Here is a 14,244-nt window from a genome sequence, read left to right as displayed (position 1 = left end):
GACTTACTGTATCCACTGAGGTTCTCTGTGTTGTTGACTCCGAGGTAGAGCTTGCTCACCAGCAGCCTTTGGAAGCGCAGCAACAGGTCCAGAGAGGCGGAGCGCTCCTTACTGACGTGTTCTGCCTCTAAAAAGTTGGAGATTCGCCGAGCAACATCCTTCAGCCTCGCAATGGTTTGGGAGGCTATGTTCCTGCAAATCAGAATGAACAAATTAGCTAGAAGATGACAAATGATTACTCTGCATCGTAACGTTGCACAGTAATGTGTGCAATAATTTGGGCAAACAGCAGGTACCTCAACAGCTGCTGTACGAGCTGCACCAGTGGCAGGCTTTGCTTCCCAGCAGACTCATAGATCCCCGTGTTGATGAGATCTTTGTCCAGCATGGAACGACAACGGTGCATTGTGGAAACGTTGGCTTCTTGCTCATCAATCTCTTTCTCTTTCTGAGCCTCCTTCTTTGCTTCAATGTCCTGTCAGGACAAGACATTGCTAAATAATTCCTCTGTCCAGCGGTTATTCCAGGACTCCGGGGACGTGGATGAAGCAAATTTTAATAATTATGTGTAACAGTGTTAGTTTAGCTTCAGTAATTCACAAATACATTTCCACAATGGAACCCGAACTGTGGGGTTGAATGAATGAAGCTGAATGAATTAGGTAGAGAGAAACGTTATGACTCATACTAGCAGCATACTAACCTGCATCTCAGCAGTAATGGCTGCATTCAGAGCAGATTCCAAGCCTCCGTCAGTCATCAGGCTGCTGACCAACAGGTCAATCATGAAGCGCCTTCCAGGGCTCACACTCACTTCATTTCCAGAGGCTGAAAAAGGAAACTTTTTTGACCTCATATCATAATGAATGGACAATGAAGTGTCCACTGCCATGTTTAATCAGTGGCATCAAATGGTCTGAATGTTACTCACCAGCATTAGGCAGGAGTGACGATAATGCCCTCGCCCTTTCCTCAGCGGTGGGCAGCAGCACAGACCAGCCGCTCTGAAGAACTGCTTGGGCAGCTGCTTGCACAGTATTGAGCACGCCAGCATTGCTAGCTAGCACAACCACAGTTTGTTTGAGGTTGTTGAGCAACATGCTACCGAGCCCCAACCCCAGCTCCTCGGGATCAACCTGGTTACTGAGGGCTGCATGGAGCTGGTGAGGAAGGTCCGAGTGTTGTTTAGAAATTCAAGTCAGCCGCTGCAGCGCTAGAGCTTCACTTAAGTGTAAAAAAAAAAGCTGCAGCCTGTCACCTACCTGGAGCCGGAGCAAGTTGAGCGTGGCCACTACCATGCACTCCTTCTCCTGTGGTGGAGGCCAGTCTGAGCTGCCATCCATCCCTTCGCTGATGTGTCTCAGAAGCAGGTCTAATTGCTCAAAGGTCATGGGGCAAACGTCCACTACAAAGGGCACACGCTGTCCGACAGACCACTCAGAGCACGACGACCAGGCAAAGCTCTGAAAACACAAAAACACGGCTATGTTTTGGGGTCATCACCAGAAGAATCGAAGAACAGGCAAGGAGTGCATTCTTACCTGTCCGGGGCCACAGGAGACTCCCACTATGTGCTTGGAGTTGAGGCCTGGGAGTGCCTTTGGCTGCTTCTTGTTAGAGAAGAGCGTATCAAAATGCTGCAGTTTATCATTGCTGCCCCAGCTGTGAACCTCTCCTTCGTCAGTGAGGGCTAAACAGTGTGTTGAACCCACAGCAACATCCAAAGCCTTCTTTCCTGCTTGCAAACAGAACAGACGAGCATCGGCCTTTGCATCCTAAATATTTATGAAGGTAATGTAAAATAATGAGATGACAATCAACTCACCCTGAAGGCTGTCGAGCAGCTTGGGATAGCGAACATGCTCATCGGTGCCATGACCGAGGCGCTGGTTGTCTCCCTTTCCCCATGTATACACTTGGCCATCTTTGGTGAGGGCCACTGAGAACTGGCTCCCACAGCAAACTTTCACTATGTCCAAGTCCTGCAGTTTCTCCACAAGTTTGGGTGTCTTGCAGCCATCGCTGCCCCCTCTGCCCAGTTTACCATAGTCCCCATCTCCCCAGGACCAAACCTGACCTGCAGAACAGACTGAATGGTAGTTTTCATAACGGTGTATCCTATGATGCTGCAAGCTAAAAGATCCTCATCCTTACCATTCTCTGTCACAGCAAGTGTTTGGGCATCACCACTTCCGCACGCCACATCCACCACCTTGAGTCCCTTCAATGCCGTCACCAGCACGGGTGTGGTCTGGTCCTCACTGGTACCTGGAAACCCAACCAGAAGACAACTCTTTTTTTAGTGACATGTCAGACAATTATTCAAGGGGAGGCAGTTTGATGCAGCTTACCATGACCCAGTCGACCGTAGTTCCCTCGGCCCCATGTGTAGAGTTCACCATCGGCAGTAATGGCAGCACTGTATGTGCTCCCACAAGCAATTTGTACCACATGCTTTCCTGTCTGTTTCCCATTGAAGGCTGTGATCATCGCGGGCTCTTCAAGATATCTGAAATAAGGTGAATATGGAGATGCTGCAAACCAATTTTTTACAATCAAATAAAAGCTTTCAATCATTTTGAAAATTAATAACTTCTTTCGAGCATTAATTTAAGCATTTTAAAAGTGAGTTATTGTTTTTTAATGCAGTCAGTGCAGCAGTGGAACCTGTCTTTGTCCTTTGGTACAATATGTTCAACATGGGCGATAATGTAAAACTCCATCATCGGTTTGATGCTTTGGGTTTTTTTCGTGCCCTGATATCCAAAATCTATAGCTATAGTGTTGCTTGAAAATACCACAAATATAAAGTCCTGTATAGCTTTTTATATAGATTTACATTTAAATATTCAAAAACAATGTGTAAATGCAAAAATAGGAACCCCATGCAGAAATGAAAAATGTCTCTAGTTGCTTACGTGGTGTCTCCGTGTCCAAGGCGTCCTCCATCGCCACAGCCCCATGAGAACACCTCCCCATTAGATGAGAGCGCCAAAAAGTGCTGCCCATCAGGATGAGCTGCTAGCTTCACAGTCTTTCTGGAGCTAAGGCCATGGATTAGCATAGGAGCCTGCAACAAAATGACTCTGTGACCCAAACTGCAGAAAAAAACACAGCAACTTCTGTAACTCTGAACTAAAGCTGGGTCACCAGAGAACTGACCAGTGTTGTGCTCTTGTAGTTCTGAGTGTAAACGGCACCGCTGCTGGACAGAATGAGAAACCCCTTTTCTGAACAGACAATTTGTGTGACTCCGAGGCTCGACAGGGCCTTACAGTGAATGGGCCCATTCACATTAGCATAAAGTTTCCAGCCCAACAGGCCCCAGGCGATCACCTCCTGCAAAGTTCCCTTAAAAGAAAGGAAGGAGATATCACATGGTGATCATCTGCCGCTGTGGTTACAATTCTTCCATAGTGCAAAGGCGATAACACTTAGCACAAGAAATCATTGAAAGGAGGAGTATTACTGAACTAATGCTCCTCCTATCAAGTGCTGCCAGTTGTCACCTTGTGTGATGTAGGGGAGTTACAGTGAGGGGGGCTGCAGGGGGAAGCCAAGCGGTCCAAGTGAGCCATGATCACCACAGCTGTCTGACGAAGGTCAATCGCCAGATCATTATCCTGCGGCAACGTCAGGTAGCGCAAGAAGCTTTCGTTTGGACTCAGGGGGGCGGTGGGGATCTGGAAATAACATCCAAAAAGATTTACTCTCTTGATTCTCAACCAGAAAAAATGGCCGGTGTCCCAAGCAATACCCTTAACTGCAGATAACTCATTAGTACATTTATAATTTTAGGAGTTTTCATGTTCTGTGTTCTACCAATCACCTCAGTTTCATCTTCAGAAATGGGCTCCTCCTTGCTGCTGTGTATGTTCTGAATGCGCAACAAGAGAGGCAACAAAGGGGCGCTGGTTCCCTGGGTGGAGCGCTCGTTATCCATCTCTCTGTTGCCGCTTTTCCAGAGGCGCAGTAGCAACAGAACAGCAGACAGCAGCTGACTGAAGAGACAAAAAAAACTGTGTAAACACTCGGAAAGAGGTGGATTACTAGTGCAGGATATCAACATAGACCCGTCAGCAGACATCTAAACTCTGCAGTCACCTGAGCGTGCCCCTCTGTATAGCCAGCTCCAGCAGGATGGCCAGAGCCAGGTGCTGGTCCTGAAGAGGAATGCTGCCTTTGGGACCGGTACTTCCATATATGTCACTTTCCCAAAGAAGAAAAGATGCAAGAATTACAGAAGCTCGTCTAGCAAATCTAGAAAAAGTCCAGAATTAAGAGCTGACTAATAAATAAACCTGAGGAACTTTGAGGCCCGCTCAACAACTTCCAGCCACACTGATGATACAGTTCCTTCATCAAACAGCGTAGCCTCTGGTAGGGCACGAAGGGCATCCAGAGACTCCTGGAGCAGCTCACTGCACAAGTCTGAATCATCACCTGCAACACACAAACACCCTTTGTATTAAATATGGCTACAACACACAACACTGAGCGTACTCAAAAATATGCATACGTTTATGAGAGCAAATCAAAGATCTCTTAATAACGTAAAAACAAACTTTCCTAAATGGAAATACCATTAATGTCCATGTACGTAAAATAATACAGATATTGCAGAGATCTGATCTAACAGATTCTTTATTCAATCTGTATAAGGGAAATTAGGAATTATGAATGCATCACTATTTGATTTAGAGCTTCTTGATGAATATGATCCCCACCCTGCAAAGACTTACAACCACCTCCTAAGGAATGTGAATAAAAAGGAAGCATCTCAAAAAACTCCAGTATTTCTTTGTGTATTCATTCAGAACGTGGCGGCTGAAAGAACACACCGTTACTTTTCTGCAGGTCTAACAATGTATTCCAGGAATACAGCTTGACTGAGGATGAGAGGCTTAACTCTGCAAGTGTGTGCGCGCTGCTCATGTTACAGGAAGGCTAGCGAGATGAGGCGAACGTTTTGAGGCCACCCAGTCCCTGTGGACCGTTGCTCTCAAGATCACATCAGTGCATGTAAGAAAAGCAGCAGCTCTGTGTGCCCTGGTCATAAAGACAGAATTATAGATGGACACAGTGTGATTGACATACATATAAATGATTACCTGATTGTAGGATTGTTTGGCAAAGATAAGGAGTGCCAAGTTTGTTTATCAAAAATCATGGGGAGACTTATATGATCACTGATACCACAAGCTAAAGCTAAAAACACAGCATGAAGAAATATGTTGTTGTTTACGATGATCAGCTTGTAACTTGGTACAACACATTCATCAGAAACTGTTGAGCAACAGCTGTTGAGCTGGCATTCCCACCACTCGGGGCAAAACATCTTCATTACACCAGGACATTCCTACCTGACCTCCAGGCTCGCCGCAGAAAAGCAAAGGCGAAAGAAAGAGCTGCTCTCGACCCGACCAAGGCCAGACCTTCTACGCCTTTACTGACCGGACGAGGGCTGAGAAAACACAAGAAAAGATGAATAAGTAAACAGGACATGTGTGTGTTTGTGAGGCCTCCACCAGGAATGTAGGGTTTCACTGTCAGACACGATCAATACAATCAATCAATCAAATGTTGTACCAGAAAAAACTGGATACTGTACATTCACTGTGGTTCATATTAATTATGGTTACCCCTTATTGTCGGCAGCAGGCAGAGGAGGGCTGGGAGGCGTCTTCCAGTGGACCTTGTACTTGTCCTCCATCATGCTGTGGCTGAGAGAGATGAGGTAGCGCTCCAGGATCACCAGGCGCTGACACAGGCGCTGGGCAGACAGAGTACTTTTGGCCATCTGGACTGAGAGCTTCTGCTGATCGTCCACCAGGACCATCAGACAGTCCTTCAGCTCAGTTACATCTAAACACAAACAAAGCGTCAAGGACCACCCAAAGCATAGTGGAGCTTAGTTGTTACCTGGAATAGCATATCACAGAAAGAAACTAGCATTGAACTTGAGTCCACGTTTATGTAAAATGCATACAGATTGAATACTTACATGTTACCAAAATTAAACTGTGACAAACGCGTTCATATTTGCCACATGCTACATATTTAAGTCTGTTTTAATGATTAAAAAATACACTAAGGTCACAATCCCAGATATATGGAGAAGGTTGAATCAGAAAGCGCATCAGGCGTATTAAAATATACAAAATCACAAATAACATGACCCACTGTGGCAAACCCCTCATGGAAAAATGGAAAAAGAACAAGTTATTTGATTTCACCAAAAAACAAAACTGACTCTTAAGGCAGAAATATTCTCGCTAACAAACTTCCCTCTTGCTTCCCGACACTCGCTGGAAGTTACAGGCGAGTAAATGGCACCAATACACCTTTAATAAAGCTACAGAAATATCTGGGATAATGAAACCTTGGTGATATACACAACCCAATAAAATATATATGATTTAATCTATTTGTTTTCATAGTTTATAAAAAGGTAAAAATATCACAACACACAACTGTATGTACTAAGTTCATGTATAAAATCAATGAACACATAGTCATAAAAAGAAATATCACAACAGGGATTCGGCACACATTAGAATGAATGTTTGCATCATATCAGCAACATTGCACAAAGACTCAGAGAAAGAAAGAAAAAAGTTGTTATACGCATCTAAGACTGTCCACAGTGCTTTATAAATACTTACCGGTACACTGCACTTACAATTTTATTTGAAAATTTGGCAATTTAACAAATTTAACACGAAGAAAACGTGAATGATGGAGGACAAACTAAAATGCAGCCAGTTTTACATTTACGTAATTAAATGGCCATAATATGATCTTAATTTAGACATAAAACTCTGAAGGTATTGTATACAGGTCGACTTACAACCGCACTCGTCTGTTGTTTTTTGTGTTTTTACGGCATACCCAAAAGCAAGCAAGCGAATCGAGTGTGCGATTCGTGTTCTGTGGTCTCTCCCACGATGTCTACCGAGAAGAAATAGTCTCTTTCTATTCCTCATTTACAGAATCATGTTGCAGCATAACATACCAACGGTAATTTAACATGACCCCCCCCTGTACTGCAAAGACTATAACATTTGCGTACTTTTCTTTTTATCAAATAGAACACATGTAACTTTGCAAACCCTGCTGAAACTCTTTTTAACCATTGCATTGTTATGACACTGACAGCAAGGCGCTGTAGAACGGGATAAGCCTACTGTCTGTATTCTTGACTGCATCTGAACTTTAAAAAAAAAAAAATGTCACCACATTAAATACTCCTGCACTGCGGTTTGACAGTTTGTTCTGATCTAGTTCATGATAAATGCTTTACTGCGTCCATAGAGCAGCCCTACAAAAAAGACAAGAGGAGTCAAAATAGCTGGTCTGAAATCCACTTAAGCTTTATGTAAGCCTGATTGGCCTGAGGTTGCACGAATATGCAATCAGCTGTCCTGAGCTGTCAGGATACACATGAATCCCAGTCAAACCCAGGCTCTATTTATTATACATTACCCAAGACTAAAAGCTAAGGTTAGCATTAGCATTAGGGTTCATTAAAAAACACGACTGTTGCTCAGAACCAAAGCGAACCAGTCACTCGTCTTTGCACCATCCCGCCCTCTAAACAATCGGATGGGGCTGAGCTCCAACCACTGAGATCAACGAGTTCCAGATATCCAACCATTCAACGGAAAAGCAGGATGTGTGCCGTTTGAACTTTAAGCATCAGTGACAGAGCACCTCCCCCAGCTCAGTACTTATCTCCCAACAGCACAACACACTCCTACCCTGTCCTACCAGTAAACACAGCGAGGGTGAGGCACGATACACGAGCGGGCCACATTATAACACTCACCAAGAGGCACGCAGGAGTAAAAATAACCACTCAGACCTTCAGACTACGACTCATTTCAGTTGACACAACTCGCGTGCCAAGCAAGACACAAATACATCAGTATGACCTGAGAGATGTCAATTTAATAAACAGTAAAGGCATGTAGGCGTTGTGAAACCCTCTGCTGGCAGCAAGGCATCCATTACCCAACTTGGAAACAAAAACGTGTCAAATAGCAAGAGCCACGGCAGGAAAGCAGGGTTCTGGGACCGGAGGCTACAACAGGACATTTTGCACCGGTACCCTGATGCGTCTCAACATTTTCATAGATCTCTCACCTGGCTGCCGTCCCCAGTCCCAGGTCTCAATGATGGAGTGATGCACAGATGATGTTGTCTCCTCCTCCTCCTTCTTTTCTTTGTCATTTGTTTCATCCTTCTTCTGCGTTATAAAGCAATCAGTGCAATCCTCTGAAAGAACAAAATGAAATTCTGATATTCTCTTCCATCAGAAAGGCTAAAAACCTAACCTTGTCCTTGGCACGCCAGTCATGAGCGACAGAGTACACGTGTAACACACCATTCATTATTAACAGATGACAGCTAAGTAAAGAAATAAAAACAAAGGTACATGAATAATGTAATCTCTTAGTGTCATACCTGTGTGAGCAGATTCTTCTCTGTTGAATGTTATCTCTTCATCATTGACCATTTCATTCCACATCTCACTAAGGCCCTCGGGAGAGAACACCCGCTGCCACGGAAAAAGGGAGAAGGAAATCAGCACACACATACTCCAGTGATTCTTATAAACTTTATTTATTTTTGTCTAAATGGCTAGTCTTTGTAATTTAGTCTTTGTAATATTTCTGATGGGAGGATCAAACTTGAATAGTACCATAATTTCCAGACTATAAACCGCTACTTTCTTCACGCACTTTGAACCCTGCGTTTTTTACGATGATGCGGCTAATTTATAGATTTTTACAAGCTAAAATGCCACAATGCATCTAACCTTGTCACATCAGACCAATGAAATTATCAAACAGGTCACAGTGGACCAATGAAACTATTGGAATTACATCAAACGCACTCAAAATAAATTCTTCAGATCAGTCATTATGGGTTTCCTGCACACACGTGCAGTTTGTGGAGTTGAGAGAAGGGGGCTCATTTAATGATAAATCTGTAGTATGAGAAGTGGACTCAGGGTGTTGTATCCAGTGCCTCCCTCGGGCTCTCATGCGCTGACGGAAGACCTTATAATTACAGCTAACGTGCTTGTTTTCATAACACAGATCCTGTCATTACCTTTTCAACCAGATTTACTCTAATATTATGGGCTACAACTCAGAAAACCCAACAATACAGGAAACAACAATAATCTGAACAAGAGGCCTGAACGATGGTGCAGAACAGCATTGTCTTTGATCCGACACGTCTGCTAATTAAAACCTATATGGCCATTGTTGTTCGGTTTACTCATTGTTCACGTGTATTTGATCAGCAATAACCAGATGAAAAAAACCCACAGAGAAGATGTAGTGGGATGAATGCAGCAAAATAAAATATTTATACAAAAAATACCATCAAATAGAATTTCATTTGTATCCAATCTGAAATAAATAAATACAAATGCATGCTGTCATCTTAATTTAAAGAAGCAATAATTGTCATACGTCTCACTCCTCACATACCTGTAAGTCAATCTTCAACCATTTGTCATGAAATCTCAGCTGAGCATCAAGTGTGAAAGACTGAGAAGGCATCTTCCCATCGCCTCTCCTGGCTGCAGAGCAGCCAACCTGCATGATAAAGGCATGAGAGGAGTTATTATGACAGAAGATGAACAAAGTAGACAAAAATTACATGAAGAGTCAGCTAATAATGTCTGACATAAATGAGGGGGTCAACATTAGCAAACTCCTCTCCAGGGGCTTGGTTTCATAATTTTAATCAAATAAACTGGTTAGTTTGTCTTATTTTTACTTAATTCAGTTCCATAAAGCAATTTCAATGTGGTTTAAGTTGAGTTACAATGGAAACATCCTGGAAAACTTTGCTAGTCCGGAGCAAACTAATTGTCAGTCTAAGCCTCGGTCATTTAACCAGTTTCTGAAAAACTGGTTAAATGAGGACGGGGATGGATCTTCGGTGCTGCAATACCCGACTTTAACAAACACAATCAGTCAGAAAATTAGAGTTCAGATAAACACATGTGAAACAAAACTCTAAATCAATTATATTAAACAATTAATACATTAAATTGAGAAAAGAGTGGAAGTGTGCATCAAGGCCAAAAGTGTGAATATAGCAATAACTGGCTGGATGAGCCAGAACTGAGATTAATGGAACTGTTTTAGCTCCGATGATTCATTCATGTCTGGAGTCAAATAAATCAATCCTCTCTAGTATTGGGACCCCAGAATTGGTGTTTTACCTTCAATTTAATAGACTAATGTAACAAGGATAATGTTTTTCAGTCAAAACATAACACTACTTCAAACTGGTAACCAGCCAGTCCCATCCAAATATAACCCAAAAATAAAATAGCACAATGACACTGTAGTAGACACTGCATTACTATCCATTGATTTAACGTGAGTTTACGCACAAATCTCTAGCCAGGCAGAATATCGTAGCATTAAATGCTAACAAGGGCACCTTCTGCGTGAAGCTAGCTGGTTATAACACGGTTATCATCTACAATAACTGAGTCGGACGCTTGCAACGCAGCATCCGTTCCGTACGTAGTAAGGCAGCACCCAGCTGCTGCGATTCTCACCTTAGCTTCGCAGCTAAAGCTAACTTCTTAGCCTCCTAGACAGCTAATACAAAACATAGCATTAGCTGGCTAACGCTAGCTTTAATAATTCCGACAACGATGAACAACAAGATTCCGTGTCAGCGTGACCACGTCAATTGTGATAGCAAATGTCTAAATTACCTGCGGGCTCTTCTCAAGCTATTCTCGTCCCCTCAGCTGCTTCGCTGCTGCGTTGATGAAAGGTTCATAATAGCCTTGATTGACAGATCACAGGCTGGGGCACGAGGCATGGAAACAAATTACGTAGACAGAACGGCGAGATCTAAGCGATCGATCGTGCGCTACAGCAGCCCGGCGAGGGACGGCTTGCAATGCAGGCTGATTCATTGGCCTATACTTCTTCTCCGCCCGCTCGCGCTGACCGGTGATATAATATATGCACTCCTTTTTCATTCGAGGCGGGACATAGGTTGACCCGCAACGAAAGAAGCACACCGGTAGGTGGCGGTGTTTCGCATTTTATTTCAAATGACGTTCCGCACAGTATACGCTGTATTTCATTAACAAACGAATTCCTCAAAATGGATGTTTTATCATCTAATTCAATACACGAAAACGAATTTAGGACGAATGTAACAAAATAATAATAATTTTGATTATTTGTTGACATCACCAGCAGACGTCTATGACACCATTAGACTGTACCGGTATTTTAAAAAAAAGCCTTGATCCCACGTAAAGAACGATGGGATAGTCATATTTATGTTACTGACATTGTCAAGAAATTATAATTTATTTTCTGCTTAGAGGCCCCAGACCAACGTTCCCTCTAAGGTGCGCTCGTGCGTAATTACGCACAGCTGATACGGTCTTCGTGCGGCGAAAATCTACGTTGCGCACACAAAGAAAATCCAACCTAAATGGAAAATAACATAAACACGTAAACATTCATTCCGTGCTATTTCCCACAGAGTCAGTGAGTGTCCGGTGACTGGCTGCTCCGGCTAATGATGAGATTCACATGTTTTTACGCAGCTAATAGACGCCATTGGAATCGGAGTTCCAGGACTCTCGCTGGACCACAGTACACACACCCTTTGCTTGTTCATTTTATCTGTTTTATTTGTTGATTTTTATCACTTGTTTTTATGTTATTTATTTTTATACTATTGTGTACTTTGAGATTTGCTTTCAAATGTAAAGTGCGTTTAAAATAAAATGTATTATTATGGTGTTGTCCGATGGACTGCTCAGGGAGTTTGTGTGTTTGCTCAGACGCATGAAATACTTTCACTACCAGCAAACATCATGCGCCTTCGGGTGCAAAGGTGCTGCACATGCGCACTTCTACACTTCCTAATTCAAACTACGAAGTTGGTCTGAGGCTCTGTAATGTAACTTGTCGATCAACAGCCAGATTTATTGATGTCTGTGGACGCCGTGCGCGGCGGCGCATCGCCCACGGGCGGGGTAGTGATAGCAGTAATATCAAGTTTCATCAATGGGTCGACGTTTGTGCTTCACAAAAAGGGAATACTCCGATCCCGTGACAGAGGTAGACACGGGATGGGGCATGCAGCCTTCATCATGTCATGCAGTGTCTTTCGTATCATTAAGGCAGGTAAAGCGTCGCAAGGCCATGACTTTCCGCTGTATTTGCAGGCGGCTCGTACCTCACGGATGCGGTGTGGTGGACCGGCACGGCGTCCAGTGAGTACAGCGCCATCTATCGCCTGTGGATTGAACAATAGAAACCATATCATGTCCTTTTTTCCGTATTATAATATTAACATTATTTTTCATGAATGCATAATAATCTTTTTTTAGTGGTTGTTGGCCAAATTGGCAATTTCTTGGCATACAATGTGGCCCCTGCGGTGATGGTGGCACCACTGGGAGCACTGGGAGTCTTATTTGGGTAAGTAAGATTGTGGACTGGGGATTATTGAAAGTAACTAAAATGTTATAAAGCAGCACAATGTCCTTATAGCTAAATTACAGATAATTGTTTTGCATCGTCATCTGCATGCCAGTTCATTCATTCATCTTCTTTGGAACCCGGAGACGACCTGCGCGGACACGGGGAGAACATACAAACTCCTCACAGAAAGGCCCCCCCTGAACCTGAGACCTTCTTGCTGTGAGGGCAACAGCACTGACCACTGCACCACCGTACTGCGGTGTGCCAGTTATTTAAATAAAAACACTCCTGGTCATTTTCATGCAGCTTCGTGGGTAGCTCTACTCTAAATTAGAGCCTGAACTAAATCTGAGTCTGAACATACAGTTGCTGATCAGGCAGGTTTGTTGCCTATTGTTACCATTAAAACTATTTAAATATGTATGAACCACTGGAGCGATCAGCCATCCCCTCCTGCTTTAATCTCAATGTGTACGTTGTCCAGATTTTGTACACTATTAACCCTTTTCAGGACCCTGAACTGCTCCATTCATCTAACAACAAGACGCTCTTGTGTGATGCAGGGCTGTGCTGTCCTCGTGGATCTTGAAGGAGCATTTAAATGCTCTGGGGAAGCTTGGCTGTGTATTGTGCTGCTGTGGCTCCACCGTGCTGATCATCCACGCCCCTAAAGCACAGGCCGTAACATCGAGACTGGAGTTAGAAGAGAGGCTGTCAGACCCAGGTGACAAAGGCCATTTTTGTGTTCCTGCCTTTAATTCATTCCAGTAATTGATAAACGTGTCCTCCAGAATTGTTAAGGAGGAACTAATCATTAGAAGTGCTTTCATGTCAGTGAAACCAATATAATCTGTTTATAAATGACAATATCATCTCTTTTGTCGCCCTGCAGCCGTTGTGCTTTATGCCGTCTCGGTGGTCCTGTTGCTGCTCATACTAATTGTGTGGATCGCTCCAGCGCATGGCACGTCAAACATAATGGTCTACGCTGCCATATGTTCCCTCTTGGGAGGTTTCACCGTTCCCAGCAGTAAAGCACTTGGCCTGGTCACACGAGACGCCTTTGGAGAAGGGCCCTCAAGCAGCAGAGCCCTTGCTCTCTTCGTGGGCCTGCTGGGAACGCTGGCTCTCAGCATTCTAACGCAGTTTTTCTTCATCAACAAGGCCCTGGAGCATTTCAGCTCCAGCACATTCGAAGCCATTTACTATGTGACGTTCACATCCACCGCCATTCTTGGTTCTGCTATCGTCTTCAAGGAGTGGACAGCGCTGACTTTAACCGACAGCCTCGCCATGCTTTGTGGTCTGGCAACAGTGTGTGTTGGGGTGGTCTTACTCCGCGTTTCTCAAGAGGCTTCGATTACGTGGAAGAAGAAGACAGACTGATTAATATCCCTTCATGAGTTTTGTGCAATGCTGAAGTTCTGATGAGGAGACGATGCCATTTTAAACAATAGTATAGCTGTAACTGCACTCAACATTTTACTTGAATTGAATTTCACAATGTTTTATAAGATTTAGTAATAATAATCATTCCTTCTTATATTTGGTTAGTTTTTATGAATGCAGTTGTTGCCAGACTGCAACTACCTCTCATTGCGTTTAAACAGCACACTCCAAACACGCTATATGTGTATATGTGTCTATTTCAAATACTAAAAAAGAACCTTACAAAACACAGGTAGTAATTGTTTAATAGGAACTGAAATCATTCTGTTTACTTCCAATGTAAAGTGTTAGCCTCCAGTAT

General features: G+C 43.5%; 2 protein-coding genes across 2 annotated transcripts in view; one reads left to right on the top strand and one right to left on the bottom strand.

The window, feature by feature from the left end:
* Positions 1–10,841, bottom strand: part of herc2 (HECT and RLD domain containing E3 ubiquitin protein ligase 2) — a 39,205-nt gene extending 28,364 nt beyond the window's left edge. Inside the window, exons 1-21 of the mRNA XM_068743835.1 lie at positions 10,754–10,841; positions 9,504–9,611; positions 8,467–8,560; positions 8,146–8,277; positions 5,643–5,865; positions 5,364–5,464; positions 4,302–4,443; positions 4,105–4,209; positions 3,830–4,001; positions 3,510–3,683; positions 3,163–3,351; positions 2,919–3,070; positions 2,352–2,509; positions 2,155–2,268; positions 1,826–2,077; positions 1,542–1,735; positions 1,263–1,463; positions 932–1,160; positions 704–828; positions 297–475; positions 8–192 (exon numbers count right to left, since the gene is read on the bottom strand). Coding sequence (XP_068599936.1) covers positions 8–192; positions 297–475; positions 704–828; positions 932–1,160; positions 1,263–1,463; positions 1,542–1,735; positions 1,826–2,077; positions 2,155–2,268; positions 2,352–2,509; positions 2,919–3,070; positions 3,163–3,351; positions 3,510–3,683; positions 3,830–4,001; positions 4,105–4,209; positions 4,302–4,443; positions 5,364–5,464; positions 5,643–5,865; positions 8,146–8,277; positions 8,467–8,560; positions 9,504–9,575 — 3,193 coding nt within the window. The 5' untranslated portion in view covers positions 9,576–9,611; positions 10,754–10,841. The remainder of the gene's footprint in view (positions 1–7; positions 193–296; positions 476–703; positions 829–931; positions 1,161–1,262; positions 1,464–1,541; positions 1,736–1,825; positions 2,078–2,154; positions 2,269–2,351; positions 2,510–2,918; positions 3,071–3,162; positions 3,352–3,509; positions 3,684–3,829; positions 4,002–4,104; positions 4,210–4,301; positions 4,444–5,363; positions 5,465–5,642; positions 5,866–8,145; positions 8,278–8,466; positions 8,561–9,503; positions 9,612–10,753) is intronic.
* A 1,157-nt stretch (positions 10,842–11,998) lies between these two features.
* On the top strand, positions 11,999–13,880 carry nipa1 (NIPA magnesium transporter 1). Its single transcript, XM_068743589.1, has 5 exons — positions 11,999–12,128; positions 12,236–12,283; positions 12,401–12,491; positions 13,058–13,218; positions 13,387–13,880. Exons 1-5 carry the CDS (start codon positions 11,999–12,001, stop codon positions 13,878–13,880), a joined length of 924 nt encoding a protein of 307 aa, XP_068599690.1.
* The last annotated feature ends 364 nt before the right edge of the window (positions 13,881–14,244 follow it).

This window comes from Brachionichthys hirsutus, chromosome 9 (genome assembly GCF_040956055.1).
Source record: "Brachionichthys hirsutus isolate HB-005 chromosome 9, CSIRO-AGI_Bhir_v1, whole genome shotgun sequence".
Taxonomy (NCBI): domain Eukaryota; kingdom Metazoa; phylum Chordata; class Actinopteri; order Lophiiformes; family Brachionichthyidae; genus Brachionichthys; species Brachionichthys hirsutus.
The sequence above is the reverse complement of the archived record's forward strand: the minus strand, read 5'-3'. Positions and strand labels throughout refer to the sequence as shown.

Bases quoted from the DNA above. Each gene is read 5' to 3' on its own strand.
- nipa1 (XM_068743589.1), top strand. From the start codon at position 11,999: ATGTCTGTGGACGCCGTGCGCGGCGGCGCATCGCCCACGGGCGGGGTA. The intron at 12,284-12,400 runs GTGAGTACAGCG...ATCTTTTTTTAG, and splicing joins GTGGACCGGCACGGCGTCCA to TGGTTGTTGGCCAAATTGGC. The intron at 13,219-13,386 runs GTGACAAAGGCC...GTCGCCCTGCAG, and splicing joins AGAGAGGCTGTCAGACCCAG to CCGTTGTGCTTTATGCCGTC.